This window comes from Nilaparvata lugens, chromosome 1 (genome assembly GCF_014356525.2).
Source record: "Nilaparvata lugens isolate BPH chromosome 1, ASM1435652v1, whole genome shotgun sequence".
Taxonomy (NCBI): domain Eukaryota; kingdom Metazoa; phylum Arthropoda; class Insecta; order Hemiptera; family Delphacidae; genus Nilaparvata; species Nilaparvata lugens.
The window spans coordinates 85,081,419-85,105,661 of NC_052504.1; the positions used below are offsets into that span (position 1 = coordinate 85,081,419).

The 24,243-nt window shown below is 36.8% G+C and overlaps 2 protein-coding genes across 3 annotated transcripts; one reads left to right on the plus strand and one right to left on the minus strand.

Moving 5' to 3' along the window:
• Positions 1–3,511: 3,511 nt before the first annotated feature.
• On the minus strand, positions 3,512–13,217 carry LOC111064203 (zinc finger protein 771). 2 transcript variants are annotated; one of them, XM_022351894.2, is made up of 5 exons: positions 12,515–13,217; positions 9,116–9,262; positions 7,193–7,617; positions 4,504–4,609; positions 3,512–4,067 (listed from the first exon to the last, which is right to left on the minus strand). In XM_022351894.2, exons 1-5 carry the CDS (start codon positions 12,683–12,685, stop codon positions 3,642–3,644), a joined length of 1,275 nt encoding a protein of 424 aa, XP_022207586.2. In that variant the 5' UTR covers positions 12,686–13,217; the 3' UTR covers positions 3,512–3,641. The 2 variants fall into 2 exon arrangements, with proteins under 2 accessions (XP_022207586.2, XP_022204182.2); XM_022348490.2 differs by having other exon boundaries at positions 12,511–12,646.
• Positions 13,124–24,215, plus strand: LOC111064215 (protein Asterix). The gene is made up of 3 exons (XM_039419330.1): positions 13,124–13,504; positions 21,896–22,004; positions 23,667–24,215. The coding sequence occupies exons 1-3, from the start codon at positions 13,452–13,454 to the stop codon at positions 23,766–23,768; spliced, it is 264 nt and encodes an 87-aa protein (XP_039275264.1). The 5' UTR covers positions 13,124–13,451; the 3' UTR covers positions 23,769–24,215.
• Positions 24,216–24,243: the final 28 nt, after the last annotated feature.

Below are 24,243 nucleotides of genomic sequence, written 5' to 3' on the forward strand. Positions count from 1 at the left end.
ATGTGTATAGATAATCGAAGATGCTTTAGTTATTTTAATTTGAAAATTGTTATAGATCACTGTAAAAGTATTAAAAAATGTACTTATTTTAATAATAATTTTGGGGTTACCGTTCTGTTTATTTTTCTTAATATTTATTTTTTTCCAATTCAGAATGGTTCCCCCTGTTATTAGTGGTCTACACTACAACACGCTCTCCTGTCCGATTGTTTTTGTTTTATTTCTTTGAATCACTTGAATTCATTAAACCTGTTTCATTACTCTGCTGTATCTATTCGTATCTACACAATAATAGTAATTATATGGATATTTTGTTTCAAATAATGGAAGAATCAGTTATGAATACTTTCATTATTCCACGTTTTAAATGTATACAACTATAAACAAGGGATCATCGAATTCATGTTATTACTGTACAATAAATCAAATATCTAGGTAATCACCTCTCATAATAAGTGTTACGTGTATTGATGAGACCACAATTCTCAAATATTATCAAAGTATTATGAAAAATGAAGAGTTTAATTAGATATGAACAATATAGTCAACTAAAATAGAGTGTTTGTAATAAAATATCTTTCTATACACTTTCAACGACAAACATTTTTTATCGTATATTGAAATGTTGAATAGTAAATCTAGAACAATAAATGATACAATAAATTGTTATCTTGTCTTGAATTATTTTCACCTTCATAGTTTGTATGACCTTATTATAGAGGCAAACAGCAAAGCAACCATATAGGTAGAGCTTCTTCACAGCATCGAGTTGATCTCATTTTTGGAGAATTATAGAGCACATGTTCTCTAACACATTTTTGTGCACCAAGAATCTATCCTTCATCTCCTGAAGAATGAAGTACATTTAAATGACATGAAAAAAAATGCAAGTCTATAATATTGTTTGGAGTTATTTGTTTGAACGTTTGGAGGCTTGTTTTGCCTCCCACCTACTCTAGGCATTGAAATTTATTCTTCTGCTTCTTTGAAAAGTTTATCAAAAGCTAATTCAGATTCATCTCTCAAATTTTGTATCTCTTGCTAAAGCTCCAACATACTTGATTGCATCAGCCAAATCCAATGTTGGTGCTTGCAGGAATTTACAGAGCCCAAATGCAAGATGAAAAACTTTGCTTACTGTAACCAAAAATTGGCTGTTGTTGAGAGCATTGTACAATATTCTCTTTGAAAAAGCATCAACATCATGGGAGTTTTGAATATCAGATAGCGCTCTTAGAATAGGAATGAAGAGTTCTTTAGAAGTAACTGATGCACTCAGATGTTCCACCCATCGTGTTTCGCAGAATTCAAGTAATCTGGTTCTTTTTGCACTAGGATTTTTAGCAAGGAGGATTTCTTTGAAAAATTCACTCCTTTTCGGTGATGACCTGAAGAAATTTGTTATATCTTTTATAGTTGCTAACGCGTTTCTTATAGCTGGTACAGTGTATGAATGTGACACAACAAGGTTCAAAGCATGACTAGAAAAATGCACATACATTGCTCCAGGATGAGGTTCCTTTATTATTGCAGCACAACCTTTGTATTGTCCACTCATTGCCGATGACCAATGATAAAATTGAACTTGAAAGTTTTACAGTAGAAACATAACCTATTTTTGAACATTTTATTAATTTATCAAAATTTGGGAATGGAATAGATTTGGGCCAAGCCTGTTGTTCCTTCCTAATCATATTTATATGATTTGTGATTCTGTCCACGAATAAATAAATAAAAATAACTGTATCACTTGAAAAATGACAAATTCACACCATCCAATACTGTTGAAATCATGCAGTAGTTTTCCTCTAATGCTACACCTCGGGTGTCATGTACAGGCACAAATTTCAAAAAATCCTCTTGTTTAAACGATTGGCCATCTTTTCTCTTCACTTCGTACCTGGCACCAGTAGCGGCTCGTGATCTTTTAGCTTGGGGGTTCAACCTCATTATCTATTAGGGTGAAAGGTCAAGAGGATATAGAGTATTGAGCATAATCAAGTGTAAAGGTAATCAATAATAATTTTAAGGAATTACCCCCCAAAGATTAAGCATATTTTCTACAAATAAAGATTTTTGTCCTGTTCATATTTTTTTTGTTTGATTTTTACGTTGATCATGTTTTATTTTACACCTATCCTCAATATTAATAATGTTTGTGTTCAACAAATACTGAACCTTATTCATATTTCTTCATCAAAATGCTGTTACGGTACCTAACACAATAAATTATATTCAAACTCTCACTAAAACAAAGTGGACATACTAGAAATACTCACGAATACACGAAACACACTAGAAATTACTAGTCTATATTCTTCAACACGCAAAACAAATTTATATAACAAAAAATGCAGTGAAACCTATCACAACTGTATACAGTGTATACCCGAAACCGTACCGTATAACCTCAAAACTGTCATGCTTTCTACTTCTTGTTTACCGCTTTTTTTCTGTTTATTGCCACCAAATTTGAATTTATTGGTTATGTTCAAGATGGCACTGCTACTGAATCCGTATCACGAATACTCACGACTCATTCCGAGGTTTACCGAATGCTTCGCTTGCCTCGGCTACTCTCGGATAACTCGTGGAAACGTGGTTCAGTCAGGATTGTGAACCAAATCCGTGCTAGCAAACCGATTCTCCTCCTCTGTTCCACTACCTCACCCAGCCCTGTTTTTGGGTTCACATGGGGGAATAAACACTGCTTTCCACCACCACCCGGCTCGCCATGCCATTCGGTGCTGTTTCAAGCAAGCCACTCCGGCACCGGCCGCAAAACATCGACGTTAAGTTTACGTAGATGAAACATTTTGTAATGTAATTTCATGAGTATAAAATAAAAATATAATTATATGAGTAGAATTCATCATTCTATAGGAGTTGGTTCAATTCTGGCGGTTCATTGAACCATTGAACACATAGGACGAGCTGCCACTGCCTGGCACACAATGTGAATTGTTCAATGCCGCTTATATCTGTGGTCTCATCGGCAAGTAAACTAGAATAGCCTGATTCATTCATCTTATTTACAATTTTAGCAAGTATGATGTGACCACAAGTATCTATGATTTTATTTTGAATCAGAGAACTTATATAAGATAAATTCAGGTTGCATGTATTCAAATGGATTTTTAGAATATCTTCCCACTTTCAAGTCGAAGCAAGGCTCTGAAGTTCCCGTTGTTTGAAGAGGAGGTACCATTGTTCTTTAAAATTAAATTCTCTACAATATTACATAAATCAAAATACCGTTCAACAATAAGCTTTCTATGAACTGTGTTGAATTGTAGTATTGTATATAATCTTGTCTGTAATCTAATGTACTCGACGTCTCGAAGCTAATTTATAGTCTATTGTATGATTAATTGTTGTGTGATATTTGCACTCATATGAACCTGACGATGTCCATGTATGTGTATAATTGCTCACGACAATAAATAATGAATAGAATTGAATCTTATTTCTATCTCTTGGAAAGTTGGAAAAGTGAGTTACACTACACTCGTAGTGGCGAATAAATAATTCAATTTTATTAAAACTTACAGAGAAAAGACAGAGGATGATGATTCAATAACAAGGCATAAAAGTGGTTAGAGTGTTTCGAAGATGACTAGAAACAAATTATACTAGTAATACTATTTCACGACTGAGCCATGAGTTTTACAGTGTAAATTATAGTTGGCCTTCCACCGGAAAGTTTTCGGACACAGGGCGCACTTGTAGGGTGTGGCCTTGCTATGCACGCGCTGGTGATCGGTGAGGTGCGTGCGCACACGGAATGCTCGCGCACACACACGACACACGTAGGGCTTCTCGCCGGTGTGCGTGCGCGTGTGGTTGTCGAGGTTGCGTTTGTCGGCGAACGACTTATGGCAGTGTGCACACGCGTGCGGCCGCTCACCGGTGTGCGTGCGTAGGTGGCGATTGAGCTTGCTGTTGGCGGTGAACGACTTGTGGCAGACGGGGCACGCGAATGCGGCCGTGTGCAGGCGTCGGTGCAGCGTCAGGTCCCAGCGCATCGCGAACGTCTTGCCGCACTCGTCGCACGTGTGTGGCCGCACCTGAAATCATGCCGCACACATCAATAATATTCATCAATACTAAAACATGAATAATATTGACAAATTCAAATTAATTTTATTGAGCCAAAGACAATGCACATACATACCAAGTAGATACTAAAATCTTTGCAGATAATTTGAAGGAATATCTGGTAAGCCTGTCTCTTTATTCCTTACAAGAGTGTTAACTACCGATGATTTTTAACTAAACTCGGTAGCACTTTCGTATTTTTAGCCTTCTCATAGAAATAGACTTAAACATTGACACTATTCAAATGTATTTGTACATATTTTGATGAATAAAGATAGAGTCCACAGAGGCACAGAAGGATTTATAACCGTAAAATATACGAGAGAAAAATAAAGTCTAAAGTGAACTTTTGCTTTGCTCATCCAATGAAATGAGGCGATTCCGCGGTTGGGTAGGCCTACTGACCTGAGTGTGCAGTGCCATGTGAGAGTTGAGTCTAGTGCGCCGCTGGAACTGTTTGCCACACACCGAGCACGCCAACCCCGCCCCCACCCCCGTCCCCGCGTCACCCCTAAACAAGCATCAACACTCCTATTATCAATACAAATAATTTCATAGTTTCAAGTTTTTATTGGGCCAGTTGAACATAGAAGTTACATATAGCCATGTCACAATTCACATTGAAGAAACATACAACAAATTGCACAGGTACAACAACAAATACAATAGACAATAATAAATAAAACAGATATGTTAGATTGGAATCAAAGCAAATTTACAATTAGATAATTTAGTGGTCTCCTGTACTTTGATATTATTTTAAATAGACAAAAAATCACATTAAATTAAATTGACTAAGGTGTTGTGATCAGCAGTAATGAAATCCTCAACTGAATAAAATGGATTCACATCAACCAGGATCTAAGTACTTGAAGAAAACGTTTATTTGGCAAGGAGTTGGTAGCAAGTTATGGAGTTTGTAGCCTATCACAGGGTAGCTCGACTTAAACTTTTCATAAATTATAATCTGCATGATAACAGGAAATGTCTAGCAGTCTATGTATACTTGGGATTTGACAATGTTTCACATGAATAATTGACATACGTGCTATTTCCATAGATGGTTATTTTGCGCAGAGGCGATGTCAACTGGCCACTAAGATCGTGTGGTTTCACTCAAACGTATTCTTGTGTGGTAATACCAGCTATTTGAAAATACCATAAGTCAATGAACTATTGTTACTCAAAAGTCAAAATTACTCAAGCCATCAATGAGATTGAGCCCGACTTGTGTGTGCGCCGGATTGAGAATGGACTCTGATCGCCGACACCACGTGACCCGATTTGAACATTGACAAATCTCATGAGTAATAACATTGATGGCAGACGGCTTGAAGGCCATTGCTGAAGAACATTTATCAAACAGTGTTTATTATTATAATTTTATTGATTGTCAATAACGATTTCTTCAATTAATAAATGGTATTGATAGTAATCCAAACAAAAAATGAATCTCATCAATATCACACACATAGCTAGTTTCTTCTAATTAATTGAAAGTTTTTTGTGTAGTTGAGAAGTTGAAATTGTGGTAATTATTCATATTGAATGAAAAAGACTAAGAAATTGTCAAAAAACCACTGTTTATTGATAATTAGAAAAACCGGTTTCGGTTATTACACCATTGTCAATCTCTGATAAACTAAAACTAAATACAAGAGCAGCAGAATTTATACTAGTAGGCGAGTACTGCTATTGGTCGAGGGCATGAACGCCTGCCATTGGCCTAGCTAGACAGTCTCCTCCCCCTCAACGGTGTGACAAAATGGCGGCTTAAGCAACAGAATCGCCATGATAATAAAATTTACTTTTAGTACAAAATAAGAACCAAGAAAACAAGTGTGAAAGATAATAAAACAAATATGTAAATGGTAAAACTATTGACTAATGTATGCTTACAATATTTTATGATAAAACTAAATTCGTAGTGTTGTATTGGTTGAAATGAATCTGGTCATTTAAACTATACTGGGAATTTTCCTTAATTACTCTGGTTATTTCTAAAGCCTCTAGAATATTCAAAGATCTGCCTTTGTTATTAACATGCAGAAACTCAACATTCTCCTTAACTGTGAACTTGTGATTATTTGTTATCAAATGTTCTGCAAAGTTAGATTCCCCATTTTGTTTATTCCAATCTCTGATGTGTTCTTTAATTCTACTTTTGAAACTTCTACCAGTCTGACCCACATAACAAGCATTACAATCATCACATTTAAGTTTGTACACCCCGCTTTTATCCCAAATATCAATTTTGTCTTTACTCCAGCTAAATAGACTATTTAAAATCGGTTTTGTTTTGAAAGCAACATGAAATCCATTCCTCTTCAATTCCCTACCTATCTTATCAGATACAAGGCCTAAATATGGGATTGTTATCCAAGTCTTCTCTTCACAGTTTGAGCCTACAAAGCTAGAATTGATTGAAATTTGTCTATTAATTTTACTCAATAATCTATCCACCATACTTTCTTCATACCCATTTGTGACAGCTATCTGTTTAATTTTAGTGATCTCAATATCAAAATCATGATATTGATCTCAATACCTATGAGCCATCATTGATCAGATTCATTTCAACCAATACAACACTACGAATTTAGTTTTACCATAAAATATTGTAAGCATACATTTATTAGTCAATAGTTTTACCATTTACATATTTGTTTTATTATCTTTCACACTTGTTTTCTTGGTTCTTATTTTGTACTAAAAGTAAATTTTATTATCATGGCGATTCTGTTGCTTAAGCCGCCATTTTGTCACACCGTTGAGGGGGAGGAGACTGTCTAGCTAGGCCAATGGCAGGCGTTCATGCCCTCGACCAATAGCAGTACTCGCCTACTAGTATAAATTCTGCTGCTCTTGTATTTAGTTTTAATTTATCAGAGATTGACAATGGTGTAATAACCGAAACCGGTCTTTCTAATTATCAATAAATCAGTGGTTTTTTGACAATTTCTTAGTCTTTTTTCATTCAAAAATTGAAAGGACATGTAACAATCTCATGTAATTATTTTACTCGCGCAAACGACATGATCATCCTGAAATAATGCTACAGTAACTTTATTGTTACTTGATTGAGCTTACTTACTTTTTCTTGATATTGTTCGCAATTTTCGCAGGAGACTTGCCATCAGTATCCGAATTATTCGAGATCAGTCTGAGATACTTTTCCGACGACTTGTTCTGGCTGTCGTCCGACTGAAAGAACATCAAATCGGTCGACAGACAGTCGTCGTTTTCTTGAATTTCGGCCTGGTCGCAATCGATTGCCACCAGATCTTCACTTTTTACATGGTCGTGATCGGGATCCTTGTACTTGAGTTCGACCATCACGACGAAATCTCGATTGGGTTCCGGCTGCAGTTGGAGTGCGCTCGAGTCCAGCTTACTCAGCACGATCACGTTCCTGTCGTGCACGGTCAGCGTTTTCCCGCTCTTCGTGGCTGCATCTTCCGACCAGATACAGTTCGACACTTCCTTCAAACTACATCCGTCAGACACCGGCTCTCTATCCTACAACACAAAATAACATTTCATAAGAATTTCCCTCATGATATTCTAAACTGATTAATATGTATTGATGCACAAATCAAGGATAAAGAGAGTGCATCGGCACCTTATTCTATCTGCTGAGTATCAACTTATAGCTGAAATAATTGGAACTACAGCCGCTTACGCTAAATTGGTAATAGAAGTATTATATGATAAAAAGACATTGGACATACTGAAAATAGTCATTACAAAAAGACAATTGGACACTGGACTTTTTAAAAACTGTGACATTGTATTCTGCATATTGTATATTATATTTTATTCATAATGAATGTTGTATGTGGCTGGCTTAGGTACTGATGTACTTTGGCTTAAATAAAAATCATTGAATCAAAACAAGGAGTAATGTTTCTTTTTTATGACATACATACATTTGAATTACAGTTGAACCTGAGCCACACTTATCATGCAGCGTTCCGATCCTACTCATGCCTGATATTTCTGTTGGGTGGAGAGGTGTAGGAGTGGTGGTGGGACAGATCACATGACGGTCATGTGTAGCATGCACCATTCTACGCCGTTGTAATCACTGAATATATATGTGACCGGATCAGAACGCTGCATGAGTGACCCGGGCTCGAAGCGTTTTGCATAAAGATCACGAGCTGCATGACTTTTCGTTTCATTTTTTTCTCTCTATGTTCTATTTTTCTTATCTATATTTTCATCTTGTTTCATTGTAATCCACGTTATTACTGTACTTACATTTATTATAATCTAGTGCTATATTGGTTGTGTACCACTATGAGTCTCTCCAGACTCATTCGAAATTGACAAATTCTGTAGATAAATACACTCAATATTTGTACGTATTCTATTGAGACACACTAACTGCTAATTTAAATACAGCACTCACAAAGAATATTAGCAGCTACTAGCCATACTAATAATCTATTGCTAGCCAATACTACTAGGGATATATTGACAACGTACGATTTTGATTAGATTAGATTTCCTTATTTCTGTAGATTACAATACGGTTATGTGAGAGCTCATTATAAGAGTTGCAGTCATCCAGAAAATCAATGCTATTAGTAATTTTAATAAACTATAACACTAAAATGTGACCTCATATCTCCTGTAACTCATGTGTTTCTTTACATGAATGACCAATTCCTTAGTACCTAATCCTTGTATCGTTTTCTATCAAGACTATGAATTTGATATTCTAGTCTGAAGTCGTGAAGTCTCAGTAGCAAGAGCTACCAAGTATTCTGTTCAATATAGAAGTTCATATCATTTCAGTCTGTTTAGTATGAAACTGGGCCATTTGGAATCTGATACCCAGGAGTTCCTGCCTTTATTATCCACTATTTTTGTAAAATACTAATACAAATCCATGAATCATGTTTGTTTGATGTTTCAAATTCATAAGATTATTCTATGATTTCAAAAATGAACCTTATAGAGAACAGAACAGATAACAAGAATAATGTTTGCAGAAAAAAATGATACATACATGAGTAGGGCTACTGCAGTGCCTGTCCAAAATGAAATTGAACTTCGAATCAGCGGCCACACACATGTCAAAAAGCTCATTGCAAATTTCCAGTTTGGAGAAACAGGACAAACAAACCTGTTTTGGTTTAGAATCATCCTCCACTATCTGAAAATAAGAATAATTATCGTTTATAATTTATATATAATCGTTTTATGATCAACTCCTGAATATCAAAATTATTCCATGATACTGGATCATTGTGACGGTTGCTTACATGCAGTTTCATGGCATTTTATTGATAACAATGATAATATTGTGCTATGCTACTGTTATATATTGTATATTGCTGACGTTGTTGTGACACTCAGTGTTTTTGACAATAAATGATTTGAATTAATCCAAAGTTCACTTTCAATTAATTATCCTTGTTGAGTCTTCATCACAAGAACACAGGCTTCACATGTAACCGAAGTCAGTGCTACTGATATACTTCATACTATCGTTTCTTAACGGTCCCTTCTCGTAGGGACCTCTCAATTGATTTCAGACGATAGTTGTCAGCTGACACGACAATACTGATTATACTGTCAGGAATACCAATCAGCAATCAGAAGCGACACGTAATAGTGCTGAGCCCTACCAACTATTCTGTGGATAAAATACAAGTTACTTAAACATTAAACTGAATTCATAATAATAAAATCCGGTGTGGCGCACTCACACAACTTTCCTTGCCGTTATGAAAGATTCCATTATAATTTTGAATCAATCAGCTGACGAGATCAATTCTGCTATCTCTTCCAGTGAATGATTGAATAGAATCAATCAAGGTATCTAGAATAAATTCTAGGTACATTGGAATCAACAGTTGCCTCTCTCTTCAAGTTTGAATTTGAATACAGTAATAACATTTTCTCAAAATTCGAGCTTATTTTCAATATTAGGTGAAAATTTTACTGTACATTAATTGTAGAGATTTCCATGCTCAATCTTGTCCACTTGGAATTTTTCGTTTAAATTGAATCTGAAGCCTGATAATTGGAAATCTAAAATCAAACTTTGCATAGATGGGGCAGAGCTCCTGAAATTATTACAGATATGGGACTTGTGGTAGTTGATAGAGCTTATCAATGACTATTCAAGGTATAAATTTGATCAAAATTTCGAGAAAATCGCAAAGCTTCCTGTTTTTTACATAATTTTTGCCGTCATCTTGAATTGCATTTGATCGAAATTGTTCGTGTCGGATCCTTAAAGTGTAAGAACCTCAAGTTTCAAATTTCAAGCCATTCCGTTAATTGGCAGATGATATATCGTGTACACAAACACACACTCATACAGACCAATACCCAAAAACCATTTTTTGGACTCAGGGGACCTTGAAACTTATAGAAATTTAGAAATTGGGGTACCTTAATTCTTTTTGGAAAGCAATACTTTCCTTACCTATGGTAATACGGCAAGACGATGTAATTTTGTTCGTTTCTTTAGTCCAACTCGTGATATTTTACTACAATATTTCAATGTGTATTTGTCAATTTGTTCGTTTTATAATCCAACATGTGATATTTTACTTATTATTGACGAAGCCTATTGCTTACATTTTTGTAATGTGGTTTTATGGCCAGTAAAATTCTTGATTCTTGAAGGAAAGTCAATCGAGTGGAACAGCTGTTGTTTAGGCTGGCAGGGCTAATCTCAAACTATACCAAGCAGACTGTAGACGGGTGACGTCAGTTACAGATTGAACTGTTCACCCAATCTTATTTATTCAATTAGAGAGGGCTGTGAAACGCAGAGCCCTGGACCACTGGCAAGACAACACCCGCTCCACCTAGTATAGTGACCAATGATTTGTGTACGAGTGTATATCGTAAACAGTTGATTACTCTCGTATTATTAAGTTTTCAACATTATGTTGAATTAATTAATTCAGAATAAAAATATCATATTTGAATATTCAAGGCTAGAACTCCTTTGGTGGATTTTGTCGATTGAATACAAAAACTTTTGGCAGCGTTACAGCTCAGCAAAGTTTTCACCAAAAACATCCTTCAACTGATGGAACCTCTTTCCAATGAGTTCTTGAACACATTCACTGTTCGCGCTTGTTTCAACTACTTTGGCCAACATCATTAGATCTTTCACCACTCACGCTCCGGCTTGTTAGCCAAACATCCCCACATACATTATCTGGCTCTACAGTACTGGGTGGATATTATACAACATAATGCCTTCACTCATCTCGTCGCCAGTTCCTCACTCCAATCACCTGGAAGTCGCAGATCACATCGTTTATCCATTTTGTCCTGGGTCTTCCTCTCTTTCTTGTTTCTATCATACTCTAATCAAGCAATTTAATGGGCACTCTATCATTGCTCATTGTTATCAAATAGCCCAGCCATTCTAACATCCCCACTCACGTTTCAAATCGAACCTTAACAGGCGGCTGACCTTGCGTGGTCGGCCAAGTCAGTTGAACATTTCACCAGACTTCCGACAGCATTAGCCCCGCCCACAACAACCCCATTCACGTTCCGACGTCGAATTGAAAGACCTCAAGTTGGAAAAAATATCGGATAGTGAATGGCCCGCATAACTGAGTTTAGCAGGCAGGTGAATATTCATTCGCACAGCCAACACTGGAAAACTTGACAGGTGACAGCGAGGCACTTTCAAGTTAACCCTTCCACGAGTTCTGTGTGCGTGCACTTCCTCTCATCTAGTGAATGTTTTGGTGACATTTGGGAGCGATGACGGTATCAAAAGGTCATTACTTGTATGGATGACCAATCGCTGGAATGTGAGCTGACAGTGTGCATGAAACACTAAATGTCATTCACAGTATGTTCTTCACATGCGTTTAATGACCCATATAAAAACGCCATATTGAATGTGACTGGCAAATAATGCATAGTAATACATCAGCAGGCTTGGAACTAAATAGTCCAGAATCTCTATCCTGATGAGTATACATAGTCTATATCTCATTCAAGATTCAATTTCAGTTAATTATAAAAAACCACTTCTTGGCCTTGGAAAAGAGCTCACATGGGCACCCCTGGTAAATGTATTGCAAGTGTAAGTGAGTGATCACATTGAATGCAAGCTAAAAAGTGCAAGCTTGATTATGTATTACCAAGCGTGCAGATGAGAAACAAAATCTGGAAATAGCAATATTATGAACACTCACATTGAATGCTTGCACTAGCTGGTTGCGTTTAGTAGGTGTAAGCAGCTACATGTCACAACGTATTTTAATGGATCTTTTCAAATTTTGTTTACCATGATCTGACGTGCACTTGCATACAATGTAATCGCACCCCTAATATTAAACCTACAGATTGAGTTACAGATACATAAAATATGATTATATAAAAACGTAGAATTTTAATATTTGACAGCTAACGTACTTACTGATAAAGAAGGAAAACATTTCTTGATTTTCTCCAATAAATTATCTTTGTCGAACGATGTTTTGTCAAATATTGGAATTAAAGAATCACTGGTGTTTGCACATAAACGACAGATGTTGGACTCAAAAACTACAACCGAGTCAACAGTTTTCTGTTTTAAAAAATATGCCATGAGATTGGAAAGTTGGAATAATTTCTCAGTTTAAAAAATCTAACAGCAAATATTTAAAAAAATCAATTTTCTTGATTTTACAAAAGCCAACAACATTATAACCTCATTTCTGAAGATTTATTCATTTCTCATTCGGATTCATGAAAAAGTTCTATAAAATTTTGGCGCACTAAAAACAAATATGAGCTAAATTGTGGATAATGATTTGAATTATTTTAGAACATTTCAACTAATACTTTTCACCAAAATTGAGAATCAACTTATCTGTTCAAAGTTTGAACAGACTTCACACAGACACACACGACAGACGACACAGAAGACGAGAAGCCTAGGTGTTGTCGGCGCCACACTCTTGCTAAGTGCATACAATTGACGACGAGCGCTAAAGCACAGGTTAAAGTGTAGATGGCTATTACTCGACATCACTGAACTTGTATTCGCTCCGATTTTTGTCAAGACAAGAAAAGTAAATAAGTAGACGTGTAGCTCCTTATAGCTATAATTATTTACATTTTCGCGCTCGTCGTTATTTGTACGCACTTGACAAAAGTGTGATGTCGGCATATAGAGCACATCAGCTGGTCAACAGCTGATTGATTTCAAATATTGCAATAATTTTGCATTTGTTGTGTCATCATCGTCAACTCTAACCTTTAGTCTCATAAATAAATACTATAATATTAAAGTTAATTATATTATTTGGTTTTTATTATTATTGTTTTAGAATCAATTCTTATCTTTCACAGTCAGTTCTCAACTGTTTACAATGCATAACACTAACCATTCTTCGGATCCTCGTAGACCCGATAAAGAACACAGGTATTTTTATTTTTAATACTTCTATTTTGATGTATTTGTTGAATCTGTTTTTTCATGTTTCATTCTTACTAGACTAGAATTGATACAGTGTGATACTGGTAACAACACTGATTTCCAACCTGTGCATAGTGATACACTATACTGTGTCTTTCATTACATCTTACTGAAGAAGATTTCAATATATTTATGGCTTCATGGACAGAGCATAGAGCATGCTGAATTACCTAATAGATTGTAAGAAAACATTGATGGAAGCCACTTCAAGGGAGAAGGATGTATGAGACACGTCCTTCTTTCTTGCATTGGCTACCATCAATAGAAAAGGTGTATCATATGAATCAGTGCTTGGCTCTTTGCTCTTTCCTATTATAATTTGAACCTGATGTTTGCAGACGATACCACAGTCGTTGGTAAAAATAGGTATTGGACCAACGAAAGGAAAGACTGGGATGTCTGAGCACTTTACTAATATTCAATATAATGATTAAAGACCAGGGTTCCCCGGATAAATCGTGTCAAAATGTAAAAACTAAATTTCCTTGAGATAGGGACGTCACAGACCAGAAAAGTCATCATCAAAAAAAATTAGAAGCTCCTCCCAATGAGCAACCTTGAAAGGGTGCTCCTGAATGCAGTTGGTGAGCGCCCTCTCACTGAGTGTGGCAGGCAGTTGAACATCCTGATTGCCAGCACTGGAAACCATCCTTCAACCATCAACCATCGACAAACGATGGCGAGGAACGTCCAAGTTGATCCTCCCTGGAGTGTCATGAGTGTACACTTCCTCCCTTCTTAAAACGTAGACAGGTGTTTTGTAGTGATGCTAATATGTACAGTCCATACACAGTATGAATTCTCAACCGTTGGAATATGGGCTGGCAATGAGCTTCAAACTTGCTAAACGTCATCACCCGGAGTGCTTTCTATTGGAGTAGGAGAATATCCTTTACATGAGCCAAATGTCCCCACACCAATATTTCATACTGGATGTGACAGTTGAACACCGCGTGAAACAGAATCAGCAATCGTTGGGCACTCAGTGTGGACTTTGGTGTCCTCTAACTTTACAAAGTGAATTACTCGTGACAGCTTTTTGCAGACTCCAACAATGTGAGGCTCCGAAGACAATTTGGTGTCCACACGGAATCCATGCAAATAGACCGGAGCTGCACTAACATCTGCTGATTTGGCCAAAGTACACAAAGTATCTCCTGAGTTTTGCTCTCATTCAATTTCAGCTTATTTGCGCAGAACCAACTCTTGGCCTCTTCTTACTTACTTACTTACTTGATACTTGATGTCTTCGTCCTTGACTGGGGGTACCAGACAGACTGTGTCAAAGGTTTTAAAATAGTGGCTCTTCAGCCAGCTCAGTCAATGAATAAATTGGTCTATTCATTAATGCCTGTCTGATGAGAGAGCAGAATCTAGTGCGAGGTTTATTTCTCACTTCAATTGGGAGTCTGTTATAAAATCTTAGTGCAGCTGATGGATAACGTCTCTGCATGCTGGTCAACCGGCTGCGAGGAACTTCCAGATTGGTAGCATGGCGAGTGTTGTGGCTGTGAATTTCGTTTCTTCTCACCAACTTATGCTGATTGTCCCTGACATAGATCAAAGAGGACAGGACATACTGACTGTATATGGTGAGAATTTTCAGTTCCTTGAAAAGTGGCCGACAATGATCTCTATGTCCTGCAAAAGAGATGATTCTGATTGCCTTCTTTTGTAGTAGTAGCACATCGTGACAAGAAGGTGCGTGTCCCCACAGCAGTAGTCCATATCGGATGTGACTGTGAAACAGGGAATGGTAAGCTGATAACAGGTAGTCTCTGCAGACAATATGTCTCAGCTTCCTAAGCAGGTATATCACCCTGGACAATCTCTTACAGACTTCTGTCACATGGTAGCTCCATCGCAACCTGCTGTCTATCCAAAAGCCCAGGAACTCTACAGGCTCTGCCTCCAATGTTGTCCTCTTTAGGGAACAGACCAGAAAGTTTGTTTTATCGTCATTTAGCATCAGCTTGTTTGCTGCAAACCAGGTCCTGGCGACATTTAGTTGGAGAACTGATCTTTCCACCGTTTCTTCCACAGTTTTACCTCTAGCAGTCAATGTGGTATCATCTGCAAAGAGTATGGAGCTCTCATTGTTTGGGAAGTCATTCATAAGCAGGATGAAAAGCAGGGGACCCAACACTGAGCCCTGTGGCACACCATGATCCACATTTCTAATGCCTAATGAAGCTCCCTCAAGTGAGACCACTTGCCTTCTATTTTCTAGGTAGCTTCTTAGTGTGTTCAGTACTGTTCCCTGTACACCATACTTCTCCAGCTTCTTGACAAGTATACCATGAGGCACACAGTCGAACGCCTTGTTCAGGTCGCAAAGCGTGATTGAAAGGAAATCTCCATACTCGAAAGCTGACTGTATTTTTTCTGTCAGGGTCATAAGTGCACTAGCAGTTGAACGACCACCTCTAAAACCATGTTGGGCCTGGTTGAGGAGGTTGTTTCTCACACAGAAGTTTGTGATTTGCTGCTTCATCTCGGTTTCAATAACTTTGGACAATGTAGGTACTATGGAAATAGGTCTGAAGTTTGATGGAAGTTCTGTATTTCCCTTCTTATGAATTGGCAGAGTCCTTGCTAGTTATTCCTTCGAATAGCTCATGGGTCTTCTGCTTAGCTGCCTGGGCCCCTTGCCCTGTCCGATGATGGTGGTGTCGTCGGCAAATCGCAGGCTGAAGTTGTTCAGGTGCAGGTCATTGATCATTATTAAGAATAACAATGGTCCAAGCACCGAGCTCTGGGGTACTCCATGCGGTACACATGCCCTATCAGAGGTAGCACCCATGTTGGATACAACCTGCTGTCTGTCTCTGAGGTAATCAGCAATCATGCCCCGTGCTCTGCCCTGAAACCCGTATCTGCCCAACTTCCTGAGCAAGATATCGTGGGACACACAGCCTTCGATAGGTCACATAAGACAAGGTCAATTGATCCCTGGCCTTCGAAAGTCTCATTAATCCTCTCCAAAAGTCTAACCACAGCCGATGGTTACCTCTCCCTTCTAAACCCATGCTGCGTGTCTCCAAGCAGATTACTGTGTTCGAGAAATTTGGTCATCTTCTGTCTCAACACAACATAGCCGTCTCTATGTTCTATTGGTACAACAGAGACTGGTCGAAAACTTTCCAATGTCCTCTAAACAGCCTTTCTCAAAAATTGGCTCTGTTTTGTACACTTTGGAAAAACACCCTCAGACAGACAAGCATTCACCAGCAGGAGCAGCGGGCCAACCAAGATATCAGCCACTTTTTTCAGGATGTGTTTGGATAGGCCGTGGACATCCTGACTGTAGATAGACCTGAGACCTGAAGTTCTTTATTATGTTGGTCAGCTCACACTCACTCAACACACCAAAAACCTCAAACTTATGAGGAGTTTCAGGTACCAGAGAAACTGGAGCAGGAATCCCCTCCACTATTTCGGCCACAGACTTTAGAAAAGCTTCATTCACCTCAACATGACTCTTCATACACTTTACTTGTGGCTGAACGGAGTCATTGATGAGATTCCAAGCTGCCTTACTTGAATTGTGAGATCTCTCAATATAACTGCTGTTTGACTCTTTTTTCCCCCTGTCTTAAAGTGTTTTTTGCTCTTTGTAAATCTGCTTGGCCCTCATGTAGTTTCTATACTCCACACCCTGCAATGAGGGCTTTTCCTTGTAGGAAGCATACAACATGGTGACAAGCAATCCAATGTTTCTCAACTCTGTAGTATACCAATCATTCGGACGCCTGGTCTTCTATTTTGCTTTCCTGGCTTCATGCAGAATGGCTGGCGTGAATGAAACTGGTGGGCATGACTGGCCATATGCCTCCACCAATTTCTTGAAGAAAACATTGAATCTGCCCTCAGCTGAAGATGTCATGATGAGAAGAAAATCCCATTTGATTTCAAAAAGGCATTGCTTTGAAACTCCAAGAACAGTTGATGTGCTGTCCTCTTCTAGTTATCCTCTATTAGAGGGTGACTGGTAATCTACAAAAAAGTTAGTACTCAATAAATGGAGAAACCAGGAATAGCCTACTTTTACACTCGTCAACAAAAATCTTAATCAAACATCAGTCACCCTCATTTTGGATATGGCATCAACTCAAAGTAGGCATGGGGTGCTGCAAATTCTTGAAGTGTGAAGCAAGTGCAGTCAGGATTGATATTTTTTTGGAAATTAAGATAGCTTTTGAGTTGTTGCTATATCATGCAGTTTTTATTCGCATTCTGTAAGGTATTATGTACCTTAGGTATGGAATTGGGCTATTTACCTCCAAAAGAATGTTACTATTTTATCTATTTACCTCCAAAAATATGTTATTACAAGTAGCAAGTATTATGCACATTGCCAGTCCATTTTCCAGAGATTGGGTATTCACACAGTCTGTGGTTATTACATTTCGGCTTCTCTGCTATATGTAAGGAGCAACAGATCAACGCTGCAATGTAGGATTTGGTGACTGGAGGGAGGGGGGTTGCAAGTTGCATACATCAATTGCGGTCTTCACAGATAAGCTGTCTCAACTCTTAGATTTTATTGATGTTACTCCTAAATACTGCAAATATAAGATTGTAATTGCCGGTGACATTAACATTGATCCTAGAGGTAAGGGCTCACAAACATTAGCTTTTCTCAACACATTGAAGTCTTATGACTGTTTTTGTATCAACTCACTTCCCACAAGATTAGATTCATGTCTAGATAACTACATCTCAAACCTTCACCCTACAAGGTATACATGTGCTACAAATCAACCGCATCTATCTGATCACTTAGGGATAGTGTTGACGATTTCTAGCCTCACTCCCTTCAGCACTGGAGAAGTAGATGATGGAAGTGCGAAAACTAGCTATAAGTATAGAGTGTTGAATGATACCAGTATAAACAAGTTAAAACGTTGTTTGAATGAAGTTGATTGGTTTGCAACAATCTGTACAGATCATGTAAATTTGGCATTCAATAATTTTATGCAGGTTCTGTCTAATAATTTCAAAAGATGTTGTCCTCTTAAAACTAGAAAAATCAGCCTCAATAAAAATGGTCAAAAAATAGCAGTGCAGGGAACTGGTACACTCCTCAGTTAAATAATATTAGAACTCTATTAGATTCTAGCCATATGAAATGCAAGACCAATCCTGAACTATTAGAAAATCATAGAAGATTGAAATAGCTCTATAGAGATCAAATAGATTTGGCTAAGAGAAAGGCAAATTATGATTTTATATTGAAATCTAATAATATGTGCAAAGCATCCTGGAGGGTTATAAATGATGAAACAAGGCGACTGCCAAAGAATAAGTCACAATCTGAACCACCTTTATCTGCTTAAGAGTTTAATGATTTTTTCGCAGGAATTTCTAATATGATTTCGGTAAAGAGTGATAATTGCAACAATATTTGTTCTATTGATATTCTATCTGCATCTGGGTTGAAGCCTCAGAATTAACAGCCGTTTGTGTGGTGTGTGGTTGAACCAGACGTTATTTGTACGATTGTTTCAAGAATTAATAATTCCAGGGCAGAGGATGTTTTTGGATTATCCAAATTTGTTTTGAGGGAAATTATAGATGCCATCATAGAACCTTAACATTCCTTATAAATTGGGCTCTTGGAGTAGGGGTGTATTCGGATTGCTTGGAAGTCACTGTGACAGTACCAGTATATAAAAAAGGAGATAAGAACAACATTAATAATTATATGCCAATTTCTCTGGTACCTGTCATATCCAAGATAATGGAAAGCGCAATAAAAATTCAAATTGAGAAATATTTTGAGCAGAATAGATTGTTTCAGTCGGCGCAGTTTGCTTTCAGATGTAATTTGAACACTACTAAAGCAGTTGAAAGCGTTGTGTCTTTTATTATTGATGGCTTTGAAAATGGTGAAGAGGTTAGTGCTCTGCTTTTGGACCTTAGCAAAGCCTTTGATATTGTCCCACACAAGCAACTTATAGAAAAACTGCACTACTATGGATTGAATGGTAATGAGTTGTCACTTTTCATGTCATATCTTTCTGATAGATTCCAGTATGTGAAAATGGGTGAGCAGAAATCTGATTGTAAGAAGGTCTCAGGAGGAGTCCCTCAGGGCTCTGTACTGGGTCCTTTCCTGTTTATAGTATATATGAATGATCTACCCTCATACATCCCTTATAAAACTGTTCTCTATGCAGACGACACGACGCTTCTGTGTTCAAATAAGTCTTCTGAAATAAATAAAATTATCACAACATTTATGACCAACAGAGCCAATATTTGGTTCTCTGCAAATAAGCTTATGGTGAACGAGAGCAAAACAGAATCTATATTGTTTGGTTTGAGTAGAAATTGTAAAAAAAGATCAGTAAAACTACTAGGGATTAACCTTGATTCCAAACTCACTTGGAGTACCCACACTGAAGCTCTTTGCAGTCGCCTATCCAGAGTGATATTCTTATTGAAGAGGTTGAAATTGTGTACTAGTGCTAGTTTAACGTTGATGGCATATTTTGCTCTTTTCCACTCTCATTTACAGTATGGCACCCTATTGTGGGGCAATTCAAGTGGTGCCAGTGACATATTTTTGTGTCAGAAAAGAGCTCTGCGAACCATTTTTAATCTTGGTAGAATGGATCCCTGCAGGCCATTCTTTAAAAGAAACGGCATATTGACTCTGCCCTGTATATTTATGCTGCAAGCTCTGACATTTGTCAAAGATAATCTGAGGCAATTCGATCTAAGATGCGATGTACATCAGCACTTTACAAGAGAGCGTAAACAAATAAATACCGGACGGGTACGACTTTCCAATACACAAAATATGTATGTATATATTTCGGTATAAAATTATTTAATAAACTGCCTGAAAGTATCCGTGATAAAAACTCTAGATCGTTCAGGTGCGCAATTTCCAAACTATTCAAAAATAGGGCTTTTTATTCGATTGAGGAGATGTTGGCAGTTGACATTTCATGTTAATATTTGACCTCTATTATAATATTGTTATTGCCAATTCGAAATATGACTGTATATAACTGTGAAGATACTAAGTACGCGGGACTGTTAGCTGTGATAGTATTTCTCTGTTTTGAGTACCTATGTGAAATGTATGTATAATATATATGTTTACCTGATGACTTTGTCAATACATCTATTAAGTTCAAGGCAATAGAAACATTTTGAATTTGAATTTGAATTTAAAGTGCACTCCTACAACACAAAGAATGTGGAAAAATTTGTATGTGCCACGCTATCCCTGTTTCCCTGTGCTGGCATTGAAAATGTTCAACCATTTGCCACAGTCAGTGAGAGAGCGCCCAGTGAGTTTTTCCAGGAAGCCCTTATCGAAGTGGCTGATTGACAGAAATCTACAGGCAATAAATGAATTTTTCAGTAAGAATGCTCATGATCTGGAATATTGCCATCATATGATCATGTTAGTGTGTGGTCTGTTGACCATTGTGATGAGCAGTTTATATTATATAATTCCCTGCTATAAATTGTTTGAAAATGAAATGACCCAGGAATGACCGGTGATCTTGAAACTGGAAATATATTAATATCTGATGCTGATGTGGGAGCTTGTTTCTTCAAACCAATTAGTCAATTGGTTAGTATTTTACTTGATTCAATAAGTTGACCTAAACCTCGAGTTTCAAGAAGAATTAAGATTTTAATAGATTTTCAGTTTACTGCAAACTCTGTTAAATACAAACGGCAGAGAGAATTAATAATAATAATTTCTGTGATTGCCAATGAATTGCATCCAGAGGAGTTTATTGACAAAACATATACATAATTGTTATATTATACATACAAAATTGCTTATACTTAACTTATTTTTAATCATGATACCACACTATAATAATATGTATGGGGGTGATCATAATATTCTTTTCTAAAACATACGTATAAAAATTTAATTAGTAATTTTAGATATAAAGGTTTGTTAGTTATTGAAGGTAGAATAAAAAGAAGACAGTAGTTCATCCTATATCCTATTTACAATGAGCTCCTCGGTCTGGCAAATGCCAATATCAATATAACCAATTATTCCTACGTTTCAATTGTAAATTTCAAGGAAATTGATATACGATTCTCCTCTGTATATGTTTATGAGTACGATAACAAATTATGAATGTTATTTACTTTTGGATGGTGGGGTGGAGGAAGTTAACTAAAACTACTAAACACTCTCCATACGTTCCTGGGCTTATGTTCTTTTAAATAGAAGCACATTATTATTATAGATAAGTTGGATAATTATTAATCAGTTTTTTGAAAGGTGCAATAAAGATTTTGAGTGATTGATATTAATGTTTATAAATATTATCGTATATTTTGTTTCAGATATAAATTGCCCATCAACAACATGCAAGCTTCTCCTGGGGAAGACCTCACGCCAGATTATATGAATATACTAGGAATGATTTTCAGTATGTGCGGTTTAATGATGAGGGTCAGTATTGATGAATAGCTTAGATGTTATTGCCATTACGAATATCAAGAGCAAAAATAACTATTTTCATCTTTACACTTATTCAAACTTTTTTAAAAGTAGGTTGAATAATCTTCTGCTCAAGTGTAGTCCATGTGAATACTAATTTTTACTTTCCTTGCCATAGGTAAGGAAAGTATTGCTTTCCGAAAAAATTAAGGTACCCCAATTTCCAAATTTCTATACGTTTCAAGGTCTGAGTCCAAAAAAGTGGTTTTTGGGTATTGGTCTGTATGTGTGTGTGTGTGTATGTGCGTCTGTGTACACGATATCTCATCTCCCAATTAACGGAATGACTTGAAATTTGGAACTTAAGGTCCTTACACTATGAGGATCCGACACGAACAATTTCTATCAAATTCAATTCAAGAATGGCGGCTAAAATGGCAAAAATGCAGTCAAAAACAGGGTTTTTCGCGATTTTCACGAAAACGGCTCCAACGATTTTGATCAAATTTATACCTAAAATAGTCATTGATAAGCTCTATCAACTGCCACAAGTCTCATATCTGTTAAATTTTCAGGGGCTCCTACCCATCCATGCAAAGTTTGATTTTAGATTCCCAATTATCAGGCTTCAGATACAATTTAAACAAAAAACTCCAAATGGAAAAGATTGAGCATAAAAATCTGTACAATTAATGTTCAGTAACATTTTCACCTAAATTGAAAATAAGATCAAAATTCGATAAAATGTGATTATCCAATTGAAAACTGTTGATTCTATTAAATCATTCACTATGAAGAGATAGCAGACCTCGTGTGTCTACAGCGTTATTGTCCTGTCACCAGCTGGCTGAGATCTTTGAATAGTAGACTTGAGATGCGCGGGAACACTAGCGTCAGGTGATCAATTTTCATAACGGCAAGGAAAGTTGTGTGAGTGCGCCACACCAGATTTTTCGCTATAGGGCTACTAAAATTATTGAAACACATAACACAATGAAACTTATTTAAATACTCCCTTCTACTCTATTAAATCACAACTAGTTTCAACTCAGAGCCATTTTCAAGTGTAATTCATTTAAATTAGTTGTGATTTGATAAAATGAAAAACGGTACATTAATTCTAATAAGATTATTCATTCTAGCTTGGCCGGGCTAAGTGGGAATTGTCCTATTAGGACTAGAAATAATATTCTAAAATCTATATTATTCTACAAGGAATAATATTCCAAAATCCTATTAGGAATAATATTTTCACTGTACAGGACATGTTCACTGATAGCTATGAATTGGAATCCAGCTTTATTCCGCAGCAGAAACGGTTAGCCTTACAGAAGCGTAACAGAAGTAAATTTCATGATCCCGCTATGTACTACCATAGCCACCTCTAATACAAGGCCGCGGCCTACGATATTGCAACGTCGCAGTGCAGGCCTAGAATCTAATACATGATCGGTGAAATAGATTTAAAATAATACCAGCTGATCTTTTTCACCAATCATGTATTAGATTCTAGGCCTACACTGCGACGTTGCAATATCGTAGGCCGCGGCCTTGTATTAGAGGTGGCTATGGTACTACTGACCTTACATTTTTCATTGTTCCACAGAAGTACTAAACAAAATTGGATTGAATTCTACTTATCTCATTTATTCATTTGATGCATTTATTTTTCAGTTAAAGTGGTGTGCCTGGGTTGCTCTTTATTGCTCGTGTATAAGTTTTGCCAACTCGAGAATAAATGATGATACAAAGCAGATCCTTAGCAGTTTCATGTAAGTGTCAATAAAATTCTTTCCGACTGTCATGAATATTAATTTATGACTAGCAGGTAACTCGTGCTCTGCTATGATCTAATTAAAAACTTGAAAACATGACCTTCTGAAATCTTGAATAATTTAAAATAGACCTTCAACCATCCTCGGTAAATTAAAAATCTTTATGCGACATTTCAAGTTAATCAGCTCAGTAGTTCAGACGTGATGATGCGTCATTCGTGAATTTCCTTGGACTACTGGAGCAACTAAGAGGTCATTGTAACAAGAAGCTTGTGAGTAGGCTTATGCAGCTTCCATTCTACTAAATTTTGTCTTTTTTTTTAATTTTACTGTTGAATGCTTATTTGCTTTTAAAAAGCATGAGCATTCAATAGGCATTACAAATTTCAATAAATCAATTAATTTCAAGAAATTGCATGGTCAGTAACTGAAACAAAAAATGTAGCTTGTTTACAAACCAAATTAAATAACAAGAT